The 16818-nt window shown below is 51.9% G+C and overlaps 1 protein-coding gene across 3 annotated transcripts; it reads left to right on the top strand.

The window, feature by feature from the left end:
• The first annotated feature begins 6615 nt into the window (after positions 1-6615).
• On the top strand, positions 6616-15921 carry SLAMF8 (SLAM family member 8). Of its 3 annotated transcripts, XM_027095260.1 has the most exons (7): positions 6616-6732; positions 7062-7238; positions 10054-10380; positions 13358-13663; positions 13745-13849; positions 14538-14673; positions 15591-15921. In XM_027095260.1, the coding sequence occupies exons 2-7, from the start codon at positions 7199-7201 to the stop codon at positions 15619-15621; spliced, it is 945 nt and encodes a 314-aa protein (XP_026951061.1). In that variant the 5' UTR covers positions 6616-6732; positions 7062-7198; the 3' UTR covers positions 15622-15921. The 3 variants fall into 3 exon arrangements, with proteins under 3 accessions (XP_026951061.1, XP_026951063.1, XP_026951062.1); XM_027095262.1 differs by lacking the exon at positions 14538-14673 and having other exon boundaries at positions 6618-6732; XM_027095261.1 differs by lacking the exon at positions 6616-6732 and having other exon boundaries at positions 6989-7238.
• The last annotated feature ends 897 nt before the right edge of the window (positions 15922-16818 follow it).

The raw sequence follows: 16818 nt of genomic DNA on the forward strand, positions 1-16818 counted from the left end.
TTTGCCTCCTTGGTTCTGCCAGGATGACTGAGAGGCACACACCATCTAGAAGCACAGGGTCTTCACTGGTCAATCAGGAAGCACCCCCGACCCTAAGCCCCCGCCACGCCCTCTGTAAATGAGTCGCCCCCTTCTAAAAAGTGAAAACATCTCCAGTCGTCCCCACAGGCCACCTGCTTCCTGAGCTTTCATACCTCTCTCCTCCCTGCCCTACACCCGAGAACTCAACGCCTGGTCCATGGACTGGGGGCTGTCTGTGAATTGGATTTACCAGTCCAGGCAAGATAATAGAAGAATCGCAAGCAAAAATTTAGGAAGTTTTATAGCAATCTGACAGAGTAATTTTATGTTTGTTTAATATAATCATAAAAATTAGGGCTCATATTTGGTACCTCTCTTTTAATTTTTAATATTTATTTTTGGTAATGTGTTTTTATTATAATTTACAAAGTATAGCTCCACAGTGGATTGGAAATAAAAAAGAAAAACAGCTCCTTCAACACAGGAAGGTGAGAAGTCCTATCTTACACACACACACACATACACACACACTCTCACACACCACTGGCCTGGTCTCTCAGACACTTTGCTCTCTCCTCAGACCCTTAATTTATAAAAGAATGAGCTGGGATTTTCCAAAATGAACAATTACTAGGAAAATTAAAGGAAACGAGAATTCCCAAAAGAACATAGAGAAAACAGAGGAAACCCACACTCTTCAGCCCAGACTCTCTCTGTTTTGCCTGATATCAGCACACCCAGCCCCAAATCCCATCTCCAGTCCTCAGAGCAGGCAGCTACTTCTGTTCCTAGAGGATGCTGGCGGGCAGGAGAGGAAGGGCCACAGCCAAGGGAGGATGGGACCCTCACAGTTCTTCAGGGCCAGACCCTGCAGACACAGAAAAAGGATGCCACATTGCCCAGCCTGCCACTGTGCTGCTCCCCACAGGAATGCACACAAGCTGCCTCCACACTTGATCAAGGCTCTGAGCTATGAAACCTTATTTTTCTCTCCAAGTCAGAGCTAAATGCAGACACATATCCAGCAGAGGCGAGTTGGCTGTGCCTCATCTAGGGACCTGTGCTCTGTGGGGTCGTATCACTTACATAGTAAGAAGAAAAGAAAGAACTTCTTAGCTGGGATGAGGATGGAGAGGCAGCCTGGAGCTGCCCCCTTAAGGTAGAGAGTAAGAGGACAGCCAGCAGCCTCAAGGCTGCCCTCTGGTGGCCCTCTTGGGTAGTCAGGGACCTGAGCACCAGCCTGCGCTGTGGTCTGATCCGTTCATCGGACAGCTTCTTTGTAAGATATCATTAGACACCCCATCTTTGCCTTGTATGTGGCTACACCATTTAGATACAAACAATAAAAATGGAGCATGGCCTTTTCCTGAACCAGGCAGGTTGCACATACTGGAATTTCTTTCAGTTCCAGGTTTGTTATTTTTAATTTGGCTAGGAAATAGACCTCCTACCTTTTTATTTAAATAAGCATCCACTAAACATCTCTGTGTCCTTCATCTTTGTATCACCTGTGATGACGGTAAGTACAGACAAGGTGCACGGCACGGGAAAGACCCAGGCTTTCCCATATCGTATCTCCGTCTACACGGCCGGAAGGAGCTGCACCCAGCAGACCTGGAGCATCGCTAAGGCGGCTCACTCAGCACGCACCACTCTCTGTGAGTGAAGAGCCTATGTTGTACTCGTTTCTGGAATTCTCTCCCATGTGACGTACAGATGAATAGTGACTGTTCCTTTCATGGTCAGGAGCGTGGTCACTGTCCTCATCTGCATGTGTTCCTGACCTCATGGGGCTTACACAGGCTAGGTGTTCAATAAACGTTTGCTCGGTGCACAAGATGGGAATCCAACAAATGCTGGGTAAGTGAGTGAATGAAGAAATGAGTTTCCAGCCTCCGTTCTCTACCTCAACACAACACAGTTGTGGCTTTGTTTCTTTTTTGTGCAGCCTTCCTTTGAGTCTCTGGGAAGGTATGTCTTTGCCTCAAAAGCAGACCCTACCAAAGCCTCAGATGCCTCCCACCCAGTCTCCCACGAGCCATCTCATAGGCTCCTTCTTTTTCCCCTCTCCTCAGTTTCCCCCCTTGCAACTGTGAGCACCATGCCCCTGGTCCATCGAAGGTTCCATTCCCTCTAACTACTCCCAGCAGGGCCAAGATGAGGGTGAGGCAAGAGAAGTGCCCCGGGCACAAATACTGAAGAGGGAGTTATCTTCGGGGCTGTGCATACATGAGAGTGCCCTCTGGGGCAGGTAAAGTACTTCCATTTCACACATGCATGCACTGCCTCAAACCCAGTCTTCATCCACATGGCAGAGCCACTGCCCAAGCTGGCTGCCAAGGGAGGGGCGCACATGGGCTCCCCTGCCCAGGGCAGCCTTTGGGGCTGGCATGGTGTCGGCTGGCAGATGGTGCAGGCAGCTGGTCCACTCTATGGGAACTGCGCCGGTGAAGGTAGACACAAAGACAGGGCTCAGGTGGGGGCCTACCTGCTCCCTCAGCCCCATCCTGCACAGCCCCCTGGAAGTGGCACCCAGAGGCCCACCCACCCTCCAGCAACACTCTGCCCTCTTCCCTCACCCCTGCCTTCCAAAAGCCTGCTGAAGGCCCCTCCTTCCTGCCCGGCGTCGTTCCTCTGCCTCCTTCTCTGCCAGCTCCCTTCTCTCTCCAAACATCTCACCTTTTCTTTTCCCTTCTCCACTTCCCCCCATCCCAGGAGAAGCAAGGCCCCATTCTGCCCTCAGGCCAGTCCAAGGAACAAGGACGAGTGTGAGTGGACAGGGACAGGGCATCACTTGGACCACCCTTCACACCCCATCAAATTCCACCCAGCCCTGAATCTCTGCACTACGCTGCTCTCAGGGCTAAGGGTTGAGCTCAGATGCTGGTTTGGCCAAATTTTACACCTGTTCCCCCACTACCCCCACCCCAGCCCACAGCGCAGGTGGGCTAATGGCAGGTGCAGCCCACGCTGCCTGGCAGATGGCGCTACCACTGCACCTGCCTGGGCTGCGGCAGAGGCTCCCGGCTTCCCAGAAAGGCCCCAGGGAGGTTGAGCGCAGCCCCGGCTGCCAGCTTCTCTCTTAATTAAAGAAGGTGGGGAGTGGCCCCTTTGAACTTACTAGCTAATTTACTCCATGCACTCCCCCTGTGGCTGGGTTATTAATGTGGTCTGAACCAGTAATTAGCACTGGAAGGAGGGGAACCTGCCACCGCAGACTTAACCCTTCCTATGCCTCCATCAGTCCATTCTTCTCCAGCTGTCGCAGGGCTGCTGGAAGTTTTTCTTTTGGGGGAGGTGGGTGGGATACTTTCAGGTCCTCACCCAACCTCCCCCTTCCCACTTTCTCAGCCTCCCTGAAATTCCCCTAAAGGAAAAGGCCTGGGGTGGTGCATAGAAGATTGCAACTCATTCGCTGCTTGGATGGACCACTATGGACCACCCCTTCTGCTGAGAGGGAGTGTGGCTGCCCACTGTCTCCTCCAAAGGAACTCAGCATCCGTATTGCCAGCATTCACACACCAGCCAGACTCCTGCATTCCACGGCCACCCCAGACCTGGCCTTGACATTTCAGAATCATTCAATCCATTTCAACACATGCTTGAAGGGTACCACCTCATGGAAATCCTGTCCTTGGCGATATACAGGGTGCGGAAATGAAGGGGGTCTGATCCCCGCCCTCAGGAACAGGGGGAAGAGAGTTGAAGCAGGGCGGCTGGTACCTCAACACTCCTTTACCTGCATTTGCCCAGCTTTCCCTTCTTCCCTCTCTCTGGCCACTTAGTAACAATGGTTAATTTTTTTGAGAGCTGATTGTCAACTGAAATTAAAATGCACAACGTGAGTTTCCTTTTTATTTGGGGACTTACGGAGGACTAGAGCCCGGGAGACAGCCTCTCAGATAGCTCTGAGGAACTGCTCTGAAGAGGTAGAGGGGGAGGTCTGCATAGACGTGATTTTGGAGAAAGAGTACGTGCAATTAAGCACACATTTTGGTAGAAGGTTACTGCTTGTCACGAGGCACAGCTATCTTAGTTAATGATTTTAGTGCTTTTATAAGTATGGGAAGATGCAAGAAATTGGCTTCATAAAATATCTGAGGGTCTGTTCTGCCTGTTTTCCCAGAGCACAGAATGGCTCATCTTGACTGTCCCCCTGAATTCCTTTCAAGGTGTGTTGTAGGTCAGCAACTGCAGTAGCCAGTAACTTGTAGAACTGGATGGTGGGCCACATTCTTTATTTGACCTGACTATGCACCAGACCCTATTTTAAGTGGCTTCACCCTTACGGCACCACGAAGAGGTAGATACTGTTATTAATCCCCGTTTCGTGAATGAAGATGCCGAACGCAGAGCAGCCACTTTGCTCGAGGTTTCACGGCCAAGACCTGAACCCAAGAAGCTTGACCCCAGAGCTTGAGTTCTTAAGTCCTACCCTCACCCTCATCTGTTTATATCCTAAGGCTCACCTCAAACACTACCCACTCCATGAGGCCCACCTGGCCTTCTAGCCCCCCAGCCGGCTCCCACCCATCCACCCTCGGGCTCCCATAGCATCCCATGCACGCAGCTGGCATTGCTCTGACCACACTGATTGTAATTACTGGGTTACACGTCTGTCTTCTCATCTAAACTGCAGACTCCTTGAGGGCAGAGGCTGTGCCTTTCATCTTTGTGTCCCCAGCACCTGACATGTAAGTAGATGCTCAATAAATAGCTGACACATGGATGATGGAATTGACAGTGGAGTCACAGATCAGTCCTCTCCCTTGGCCTCTGTGTCCCATAGGCGGGTGGTGTCCGAGTTCTGTCACAACTCCAGCTCTGCCCCTTTCTCTCTAGAGAGTTCTTTTCTACTCCAGTCAGGACAATCACAATAGTTGCTACTCAGACCTCCCTGCCTCTTTTTTCTCCCCCAATCAGCCCTGCACGCTGTCCTCCCACTAGCAAGTTAGCCCCAAATGGACAGCAGCCCCCTCCCTCCAAGCAGTGCTTCTCAGAGCCCTCCCTCCATTCACTAGCTCAGAATCACCTGGAGTGCAGTGTTTGTTAAAACTACAGGTTCCTGAGCCCCAGCCCAGCCCTACTGAACCAGAATCCCTGAGAATCCAAGTTTTCAGCACGGGTGAAAGTTGCTGGCCTCCAGAGTAAATGCCTAAACTTAACCCAGTACTCAAGGACCCCATAATGTGACCCCCAGCGTCCCTTTCCATGTTACCCAAGACAGCCCTAAAGGATCCCTCCCTCTGCTCCTTCACTGTCTCTGGAGCCCACACGGGACCTCCCCACTGCCAAGCTTTCCCCTCATGCTCAGAGCCCACCCCCAACCTCTGGCCCTCCCTGTTTTCTAAGCCTATCCAAATCACGTCTATCTTCAAGATGCAGCTCAAATTCCACCTTTTAAGGAAGTGTCCCCTGCCCACATCCACAGAGACCTCTTCCCATGCCCTCTTGCAGCGTGGACTGTCTGTGCTGCTTTTTTTTTTTATATATAAATTTATTTATTTAGTTTTGGCTGTGTTGGGTCTTTGTTTCTGTGCGAGGGCTTTCTCTAGTTGTGGCAAGCGGGGGCCACTCTTCATCGCGGTGCGTGGGCCTCTCACTGTCACGGCCTCTCTTGCTGCGGAGCACAGGCTCCGGACGCGCAGACTCAGTAGCTGTGGCTCACGGGCCCAGCCGCTCCGCAGCATGTGGGATCTTCCCAGACCGGGGCACGAACCCGTGTCCGCTGCATCGGCAGGCGGACTCTCAACCACTGCGCCACCAGGGAAGCCCTGTGCTGCTCTTTTGCACAGAGCCGTGTCTGTCTGTTGTGGGCCTTCCCTTCCCAGGCATATCTTGTTCCTACAATTTGGTGGTGAGTAACTGGAGGGCAGGAACCCTGTTCTGGAATCCTCCTGCCCACGTGCCACCACGTCTGCCTCGTTCCCAGCTGGGTCCAGAGCAGAGCGTTCAGTTTGACCGACAGGTCAGAAGCTCTGCAGGACTAGATACCACAAGCCACACTCAGGAAGCTCGGAGATTTTCCTTATCTTCTCGCAAAGCCTTCCCTGACTAAAGAAACCAAGTTACCGCCGCAAGTGAGAAGAGACGCGGAGTTAGGATGGAGCGACTGGCAAAAGGGACCACACTTGGAAGGCTGAAGCTCAGCTCATAACTCTGCTCCTCTGTGACCTCCGAAAGGTGCTAACCTCACTCTGGTTTTCCACCTCCCCCATCTCTAACAGGGTGATAATCCGATCCTCTCAGAGGAGAGTTGTAGGGCTTCCAGGAAGCAAAATAGGCAGCAATCTCTAGAACTCACACCCCGGTTTAACAAATGTCCATTAAGCGTCCATGACACGCCCAGCACCGAGGGGTACACAGAAATGAACATGAGGCCTCGGCAACAAACAGTCTGTGGAGATGAGAAAACTGTTGCGAAACAGTGTGCTAAGAGTTATGGCAGGAACGGGCAGGCCCTGGGCACCCAGAAAGGAAGCTTCCTCAGGCTGCCTGTGGTCAGGAAGCCTGGAACGGGAGTCCAGCCAGCTGCATAGCCTGCATAGCCAGGCCACATCCAGAAGGATGAACGGAACAAGTACAACGAACGGAAGTGTGGAGTTGGCAGTTCTGAGAAGAGGCAGTCCTGGCTTGGCGTGGCTGGAGAGCGGAATGGACGTGGGACGGCAGGCTGGAGAAGCAGGCTGGGGTTGGACTTAGGAGAACCTTGTACGCTAGCCAAGAGTTTAGTCTTTATCCTGAGGGCGGTGGGAGGCTGCGGGAGAATTTTAAGCAGAGAGGTGATGATGGGAATCGCAGTTAAGAGGGTTCTCTGCGGTGACAACAGGAAGGGCAGGGGGCAGCCGGGCAGAGTGGGATGCGGGGATGCCTGGCGGAAGTCAGCGAGGAGGATGTGGGCTTGTGCGGGGGGGACTTGCCGTCTGCATTGGCCAACCATAGGCATTTGAAAGAGGCTGACTTACAAGAATCAGCTCCTGAAAGAGCCCAGCTGGACCTGAGGCCAACTTCCACTTTCCTCTGGATATTTTCACTTTCAGGGCGTCCTGTTCTGAGTCAACATTCCTCCTTCTAACCATGGGACTTTCCAGAAGGACCACAGCTCCTTCCATGCATCCACTTGACCTGGGATGTCCTGGATTTGGCTCTCGAGCGACTTTGCCTGCCTCTCCGGAGTATGGCCGTGTGGTCCCTGTGGAGTCTGCTTCTCTGGGAAGGTAAGTGGGGCAGGCGGGTGGCCTGGCCTCAGAGAGCTGAAGTCCCTTCCCCAGACATCCGGGCAGGATCCTCTCCCCAACCCGAGTGAGAACCCAGGAGCTGTGGAGGGGCAGGGAAGACTGAAGCAAGTTCTTGGGCGACCTTAAACGCTAGGCAGAGGCAAAGAGATGCAGGATCCTGGGTAGAAGGATGGCAGCACAAGGAACCTCCATGTCCCTGAGACACAAGCTGTTTTGTGGCCCAGGGAGGTTAAAACTGAGGCTGGTGGTACCATTGTTGTTTTTTGTTGTTTTTTTTGTTTGTTTGTTTTTGCGGTACGCGGGCCTCTCACTGTTGTGGCCTCTCCCGTTGCGGAGCACAGGCTCCGGACGCGCAGGTTCAGCGGCCATGGCCCACAGGCGCAGTTGCTCCGCGGCACGTGGGATCCTCCCGGACCGGGTCACGAACCCGCGCCCCCTGCACTGGCAGGCGGACTCCCAACCACTGCGCCACCAGGGAAGCCCCCCATTGGTTTTGAAAGAGATGGTCGTGAGAATGTGAGGGTCTGGCAGTGTTAACGCATGCAAATTCTAAATGTGGTCTGGGGAGAGCAGGGGAGGGCAGGGCCCTTACAATCTGAGGATGTCTTTCCAACAGCCTGTGGGAGAGCTGAGACTCCTCCCTGCAGGTCTGTGGAAGTGGACATTCAGGAGGGATGAGAGACAAAAGCAAGTTAATATATTGCCTGTGGACTTGGGGTGGTCGATAGCGGTGTGATGTCAGAAGAGACAAATCAGGTCTCTTCAACACTGGGCGACACCACCCCCCCCCCATCCTGTCCGATGCCTGACTTCCCTCCCTTGGTTAACAAGTGGTCAGTATGACAAGGGCCAGCGCTGCTAGGCCAGGGGATGGGAGCCATGGGGCGTGGCAAGTACTCAGACACTTTTGTTTGTGTCAGAAGCTCACAGGGACTTCAAGATGATTTTGTCTGATGTCCCCACCTGAGTTCCTGGCTCCAAAAGTCCGCAGATTTCAACATTTCTAAACATGTGAAGGAAATCCTGCCAAAAAGAGGGAATCTGTTTGGTTCACCAATCTTTCAAACCCGTGGACATGGGAAGCAAAAAGAATTTTTCTGAGTGGTGAAAGAGATGAGTACCACTGGTTGAAGGCACCCCCTGCTTTACGAATGGGACAACGGAAGCCTTTAGAGGGAAGAGGTATGCTGAAGCTTGCACAGCTTGTTAGTGGCAGAGCCAGGGCAGGATAGAGCAGGAGTCTGGATTGACATCCAGTGCTATGCTCTCTTTGTGTGACGTCTCCACTGTGCCTTAACCCTGAAGCCATCCCCAGTTAGGACTGAGATGGCTGGGGCTGGCAGGGCAGTGAGACGGACAGGAGACTGGAGTTACCAACGTCTGGCTGAGTGGTCATCCAGAACACGGCTCCCTAACTAAACTCCCAGCACTTGGGTGTGTTCTCCATCTGCTTTTATTCTGCTCTGAACCCTCGCGCCCACCACTGTGCTGGGTATGAGGGAAGTCCTCAGCCAATTTCGTCATGCATTCAGTATATCTTCCGAGGTTCTCCTACATCCCACTCCTAAACTGTGTTGGGCACAGGAAGTACAAACATGAGAAGAGGAACTCACAGTCTCATGGGACTCATAAACAAGTGGTCACAATAGAGGGATAGGAGCGTTAGTAGTGGTGATCCCAGCCCGCTGTGGGAGCACAGAGTTTGTAACCTGCAGTGACAGATGGCAGAGGCCAGGGGAGGCAGTAATGCTTCAAGGAGGAGCAGAAATCAGTCAGCAGAGGAGTCAGAGGGGCACTTCAAGCAGAAGTGTCACCCACACAAGTCACACTGACTATGTTCCCAGCAAAACAGCCTCTTGACATCTCACCCCCATTCTGTTTCTCCTCCTGTTCTGGATCACAGAGAATGGCATCCAGTGGGTCCCAAGGACCTGGGAGCCATCCTTGACTCCTGGCTCCCTCACTCCCCAGATCTAATCTGTTACCAGACCCCACACAATAATCTCTCCATTCCTCCCACTTCTGCCTGTCTCATCTGCTCACTTCCTCAGTACAAGTTTCCATAGTACCTCCAGTACCAGTACAACCCCACTCTCCTTGGGATTAATAGACGCAGCCTCAGTCTTGCCCCACCTCCCGTGCAGCCTGCACACCGCTGCTGGAGTTGTCTTTCTAACCATGGATCTAATCACGTCACTCTCTTACTTAAAGACTATCCAAGGCCCCCCCATCGCTCTAAGGATAAAGGCCAAACTCCAAAGTTGCTTTTAGGGCCCTGCAGGATCGGGCTCCCACAGACTCTGCAGTGCTATTTCTTACTCCCTCTGCAGAGAACTACTTTCAGTTCCCCACAGTGCACCAAGCTCTCTCACCGTCCGGGCCTTTGTGTGTGCTGCCCACTTGGTCTCTAACACTTCCCCATCCCCACTCCAGGCCGCCCTCTGCGTGACCTGGCTGATTCCCATTCCTCTTTCCGGTCTCAGCTTAACCTTTTCTTCTCTGAGTCCCTCAAGGCCTGGCAAGGTCACCCTATCAGCCTACCTGTGTTCTCCCGGGGCACCCATTTTTGCCACCATGGTAAATTGCTGTCTTAAGAGTCTGAGCTCCATGAGCACAGGGACTGGATTCCCTTCCTCACTGTTTTATTCCCAGTCCCTGGCGCAGTGCGCTCTCAGCTTGGGTGGAGGGAGTGTGGAGAGAAGGGCCCTCACTTGCTCCGCAGCAGCTCAGCTGCACGCAGGAGAGAGATGAGGACGTTTGGGGCAGGCAGAGTGATGGGGTTCTGTCCTTTCAGCACTACTTCCCTTCATTGTAACCAGTGCCCAAGTTCAGGGCCAGGTGGGGGGCTCCGCGCTGCTGGTGGCAGAGCACCCTCCCGGCTTCCAAATCCGAGAGGCCATCTGGAGATCCCTCTGGCCTTCAGAGGAGCTCCTGGCCACGTTCTTCCGGGGGTCTCTGGAGACGCTGTACCACTCCCGCTTCCTGGGCCGAGCCCAGCTGCACAGCAACCTCAGCTTGGAGCTGCGGCCACTGAAGTCTGGAGACAGCGGCAACTTCTCCGTGCTGCTGGTGGACAAGGAAGGTCGAGCCTGGACCCAGACCCTGCAGCTCAAGGTGTATGGTGAGTGCACCTGACTCAGGCTCTCTGCCCCACCTCCTCCCACAAAGCTCCGGAAAGGCATCCTGGGTCCTGGAAACTGGGGAGAACTGGGGTCTAGAAACCTCTGGCCTCTGACCTCATGGCTGATTCAGGGAACAGCTGCTTCCCCACAGGCACAGGTAAGAAAACTCCTCGGGTTCTCGCAGGTGAGCTTCTGGCTGGGGCAGCCAGGCTTTTCCGCCCTATTGTCCTGGTCTGAACTCTAGCTTGGTCTTTTCTTATCTCAGTGGCCTTGGACACAATACTTACTCCCTGACATTGACCTTTCTCACTTGTAAAACCAGTATAGTAATATTACCATGAAAATCCCAATAAACGTAAAATCAGTGGCATTTGGGAAAGCATCTGGGATAGAGGCTGGCCTAGGCATCATCAATTCTAAGATAACAGGTTATAAGACGTGCCATTATTTTATGCACCACCAAAAAGAAAAATAAGGATACACAATGTTTTTAATTTAAAAATTCATTTTAACTAAAGTATAGATTTTTTTTTTTTTTTTTTTTGCGGTACGCGGGCCTCTCACTGTTGTGGCCTCTCCCGTTGCGGAACACAGGCTCCAGACGCGCAGGCTCAGCGGCCATGGCCCACGGGCCCAGCCGCTCCGCGGCACGTGGGATCCTCCCGGACCGGGGCACGAACCTGCATCCCCCGCATCAGCAGGCGGACTCTCAACCACTGCGCCACCAGGGAAACCCCCTAAAGTATAGAATTTTTATGTCATATTTCTTAAAAGAGCTCTTTTAGATGTATTGAGAGATTTTAAATTTACATCATTCATGGGTATTCTCTGTTATTTGTTATTGCAAAATAAACCATCCCCAAACTTGCTGGTTAAAAACAACAAATATTTTTGTTTCTCACAAGTCTGACTTTGCAGGGCTCAGCTGAGGTGATCCTCTGTTCTGCGTAGGTGTGTTAGGGTCATTCATAGAGCTGCTCTCAGCACCTCAGCTGCGGTGACTGAATTCACTGGAGGCTGGATGGGTCTTTCTTTCCAGCAACTTCACCTCCACCTCTGTCACAACCAGCATCTCCACAACCACCACCACCATGCCCTCCATCACCTGCACCACCATCACCACCTCCACCTCCACCACCCCCACCATCACCTGCACCACCATCACCACCTACACTTCTACCACGGCCACCGTATTTCTGCTGGTAAAGATAAAATGGCCTTTGAGCTCCTATTCATGTATCTAGTGGCTTGGAAAAGATATGTCAGTGACCCCTATTTCAGTAAAACCTCAGAAATTGAGATAGAATAAGGGGAGGAAAAGGTCCAAATTTAAGAATGGAGAGTCGAGGTGATAGCTGGGCAGAGCGAAACACTGAGGGAGAGAAAGGCAGTAGCAAACTGGAAAGAGAGAGACCCTCCCCCACCTAGAGGAAGATCACTGGCTCATCACTTAGGTGAGCCACACGGGCTGCCAGTGTACAATTAAATGTGTGTCCTATTCGATGCACACGACCCTGATCCATGTTGCACCATGTTGGCAAGCAGAGGGCTGGCTGGAATTCAGCACCCCGCCCTCACCCGTTACCCCCTGAGCCCAGCGCCCTTGCACAGTGAACAGCCTTCATAGCCATCCAGGCAGCCAGGGAGGCTCTCCCCCGTTCTGGGTCTCAGCTGTCACATATGTGAAATGAGGACGTTGAATGGGATAATACAGGCAGCACCCACACCACTAAGCTCTAAAATGCCTTGTTCTCAGCATCTGAATTACAGATTTTAAGGAAATTGCTGTTTTATTGCTTCCAAATACGTAGCGTGATCAGAACTAATTGCACAAAGCTGCCAGGCAGCCGTCCTTAGGAGCTCTGCTTTGACAATAGATAAGAATGATTTGAATTAGCAGATCAGTTACTAGAAATGTCAATGGGTGTTTCTACTGTGCCTGATCGTGTTTGGAAGCAGCTTGTCCTCTGAAGTAGTGTAAATATCTCCCTCCCCTGTAATCTTTGTTTATACTATTAGGGCGCCCAGCAAATCTTTTCTTTTTTCATATCACAAATCCCACCAGATCGAGCTGGCATTCATGAGGTTTTACTCAGCTTAACTTTGGAATGCTCTCAGAGACTGAGCCCTCCCACTGTTGCCAGAATGCTCTCCCGCTGGCCCCCTTCGCCATGAGACTCGTGATCTACTCATCAACCGATGTAGGAAGGGGCAGCCATGGCCTGGGATGCCAGGACACCAATTTGTCCAATGGCCCAGGTAGCTGAGCACCTTGAGAGCAAGGGTTATGGAGACAAAAAGGTAGAGCCCCTACCCCCTGGCCCGCTCCTTCACAGAATTTTGCATCCTTGTGATAATTTTCTTAGTTATTCATAATCACTTGTTAGTACGTCTTCTTCACCAAACTCCAAAATCTCCAAAAGTCCAGGAATGTGTTTGTTGTTTTTGTGCCTACCTTAACAAACGTTTATTGTCTCTCTGACTGATGTATCATGTATGGGGGAAATTTGATGACAAGGGATACAGAGAGTTCTCAGAGGGCTCAGAGCCGTACCTGGAATATCAGAGAAGGCTTCATAATCAGAGCAGTAAGGAGTGTGTCCAAGCTGGGCCTTGGAGGATGAGTAGGAGTTTTCTAGGAGGGTGAGACGAGAAAAGCATATGTGTACAGCTGAGCCACATGAAAGATATGAAGCATGACACGTTTGGGAGAACAGGAAATTAATTAAGATGGGTGGAGAGGGTCAGCAGGAGGTACAGCTGGAGAGGTTGACATCAACCATTTAATGAAGGATTTTGAATACCAGACTTAGAAATTCAGCTTCTGTCCTGTGGGCAATGGGAGACTGATGAGGCTTTAGAGCCAGAGTGGCCTAGTCAGAGGTGGCACCTAGCCCTGCATGGATCCCAGAGCTGGAGCTATGGGCCCCACTCAGCATCCCTAAAACCCACACTGGTTCTGCTGTCCTTGCTCAGGTGCAGTGCCCAGGCCCGTGGTGCAAGTGTTCACTGCTGTATCAGGGGATGCTCAGCCCCCCAAGACCTGCCAAGTGTTCCTGTCCTGTTGGGCTCCCAACATCAGCGACATAACCTATAGCTGGCGACGGGAGGGAACCATTGACCTTGATATCAAGCCAGGCGGCCTCTTCATGGACGGACAGGTGCTGAGTGTGTCACTGGGACCAGGTGACAAAGGTGTGGCCTATTCCTGCATTGTCTCAAACCCTGTCAGCTGGGACTTGGCCACAGTCACCCCCTGGGAGAGCTGCCATCACCAGGCAGGTATGCCGAGGGCTGGGGATCAGTGGTTGAGGGATTGTGAAGCCTCCAGTCCACCTGTGACCCTGCCCCCTCCATGTCCAGCTCCAGGGATGGCCTCCTACAAAGATGTGCTACTGGTGGTGGTGCCTGTCTTGCTGCTTGTGATCCTGGCTGGTCTCTCTGCCTGGCACTGGGGCCCCTGCTCAGGTAGGAGTCCTGCAGGGGCTAGGGGTGGCTGGAGGAGGTAGGTCTTCTGGGAAGGAGGGCCAAGTTTGGACGGCCTCCTATTTAGGCTTCCCTCTCCCGTGTCATCTCTTGGCCCTCTCCATCTAATATTCTGGTCTCCAGTCAGACTGAACTACCTGAAGTTCCTTTAGCAGTTTTCAAATGAGCTACTCTCTTGCATGCCTCTGCAGGCATTTGCACATTCTACTCTTTCTGTCTGGAACACATTTTCCATAACTTCCACCCAACTCGCCTTCTTCATTTGGCTGTCACCTCCACCATCTTCAAGGTGTGCCCCCTGCAGGAAGCCTTCCCGACCTTCTCTCCCACACCCAGGCTGGGTTTGTGTCCTGCCTTGACTCTCCAGTGCTCATCTCAGTCACAGCACTTACTGCCCTCACTCTCCCACGGAGTTCTCAGGTCTTGAAAGATAAAGGCTGAGTCACCACCCCCTGACATCTAGCAAGGGTTCCTGGAACATAACTGGTATCAATAAAGGTGTGTTGAGTGAAAATCTAGATGAATCCCAACTCCCTCTTGCCAATCATCCTAGGAAAGGCTTCCTGAGAGAAGCACCTCTCTGGCCAGGGACTGATAGGGCCTCCTTCCCCCAGGAGAAGAGGGAAGGGGACACTCAGAGTTTAAGCTGGGTTCTGTGCTCTCCATCCAGCTCCTGAAAGAACTACCCCAGCTGACCTGGGCTTCGTGGACATGTCCATCCTAGGCTGTCTGGCTGGTCCCAGGATGGAGAAAGTGGGTCAGCAAGGAGAAGGAGGCATAAGACTTCAGTGGATGTGTCCTAAAAGGCAAGAGTCTTGGCCCAGCCACTGAGCATGCAGCTGGGCTGGCTGGCTGGCTCCTGTATGTTCTTTCCACAGGCAAGGGAGGGAAGAGGGAGCAGCAGGGGTCACACTCCACCTAGGGCCCTGTCTGCTCCTGAGAGGGTCTGACCTGGCCCTTTGCCTCAGACAGCCCCCAGGATTTGTGGTAAGAAGGTAGAAGCCAGGAAGCAAGCAGCTTTTTGTTTTAACAGCTTTATTGGACTATACTGCACATACCGTGTAATTCATGCATTTCAAGTGTAAAACTCAATGGCTTTTATTACAGTCACAGAGTTGTTCATCCATCACCACACTCAATTTGAGAACATCCTCATTACCCCAAAAGGAAATTCCCAAGCCCCTTAGCCATCACTCCCTAGTGCCCCTTTCCCTTCCAGCCCCAGGCAACCACTAATCTCCTTTCTGTCCCTAGACTGTCTCTTCTGGACAGTCTATCCTGTAAATGGAGTCATGCACTGTGTGATCCTTTGTGACTGACTTCTTTCACTTCGCCTAATGTTTTCAAGGCTCAGAAAAGAGCAGCGTTGGACACTGAGAAGGGTAGAGAGAATCCAACTACCGGGGATAGTGGAAAGGCTCTACCCAGGGCATCTGGAGGCTGACCCTTGGTTCTGACACGTGGCTTCTGCCTAGTCATTTAACTGGGTCCATCCCAGCTCTAAGTTTCTATACCTTCTACAGCTAAATGCGTGCCATAATTGCAGAGAAAGTCTAGACATTAGGAAGAACTTCCTGTCCTTGAAGCATCTCCTTTTCCAGGGTCTTGGAAAACCAGGAGAGCTATTCCTTGCCTGAGGTGATCTTGAACTAGGACCATCAGGATTCAGAGGCCTTAGGTACAAACTTTGGAGGGGTAACCTTCGTTCTGATCTCCTTGCCAGGGACAAAGAAGAAGGATGTCGGTGCTGGTGAAGTGGCTCCAGAGACAGAGAACCCCCTCGTTTAGGGTCTACCGTGAGCAATGCCTGGATCACGAGGAAACCCACTGCCTAGCCACATGATGCTCTGGGATGTAGCTGGTACCTGGAAACCACCATGGACCTCGTACCTCCTGTGAGATTCCTGTACCACCGCTCAGGAGCAGCCTGGGCAGCCATCACACTGGGAGGAGAGGAAACACCGGCACAACCTTCCACACCTTCCCCCTTCCCTCTCCCCTGGTTGCATGTCCTGGCTGTGCTCTGGGAAATATGGGCCCAGCAGGACATCCCCTCAAGGACACTGGAAGTTCTCCAGGATCCATAGATTGATTGTCCAGGGCACTCAGTCCTCCACCATTGTTCATGAAGTATTGTTATGGATTGAATTTGTCCCCTTTAAATTCACATGTTGAAATCCTAACCCCCAATATCTCAGGATATGACTGTGTTTGGAGATAGGGTCTTCAAAGAGATAATTAAGGTTAAATGAGGTCATTGAGATGGCCCTAATCCGATATGACTGGTGTCCTTATAAGAAGAGGGAGAGGCACCAGGAATGCACACACAGAGAGAAAAAGCCATGGAAGGACACAGAGAGAAGGAAGCCCTCTGCAAGCCAAGGAGAGGCCTTGGGAGAAACCAAACCTGCTAACATCTTGGTCTTGGACTTCTAGTCTCCAAGACTGAGAAAATAAATTTCTGTCGTGTAAGCCACCCATTCTATCGTATCTTGTTATGGCAGCCCTAGCAGACTAACACAACTATTAACCAACCAGCATCAAAGGATTACTTCCAGCCTGGGTCCTGCCCTCTAAAAGACATTGGACAATCACCCACTTTCAGTCCTAACCCCAGCCCCTGTCATTTGAGACCCTGATGTTTCCCACAACCAAGGAATTATAAGAAAAGGTCTAGAACCTGATGAAGAAGAGACATGGGGGTCAAGGGTTTCTCTTTCCGGCTTGAAGGACTTGCAAGTTCACGGTCCTCAAAGGTAATTTACAGCTCTAGACAATCAAGGGATGGTTGATATCTCATGGTTGGGATGGGTGCCATTTTGCTGGTAACATCTTTTTAATTGACATCTTCACCCTCAGCACTGACCGTCATACCTCCCACAGGAGCTGGAGTTGGGTTTGAGATTCTCTCCTCACTGTCTAGCACAGTGACCAGAAAAAGAGAGATTAAA

Source organism: Aethalodelphis obliquidens, unplaced genomic scaffold, assembly GCF_003676395.1.
Source record: "Aethalodelphis obliquidens isolate GAN/ISIS:26980383/991018 unplaced genomic scaffold, ASM367639v1 scaffold90, whole genome shotgun sequence".
NCBI lineage: Eukaryota > Metazoa > Chordata > Mammalia > Artiodactyla > Delphinidae > Aethalodelphis > Aethalodelphis obliquidens.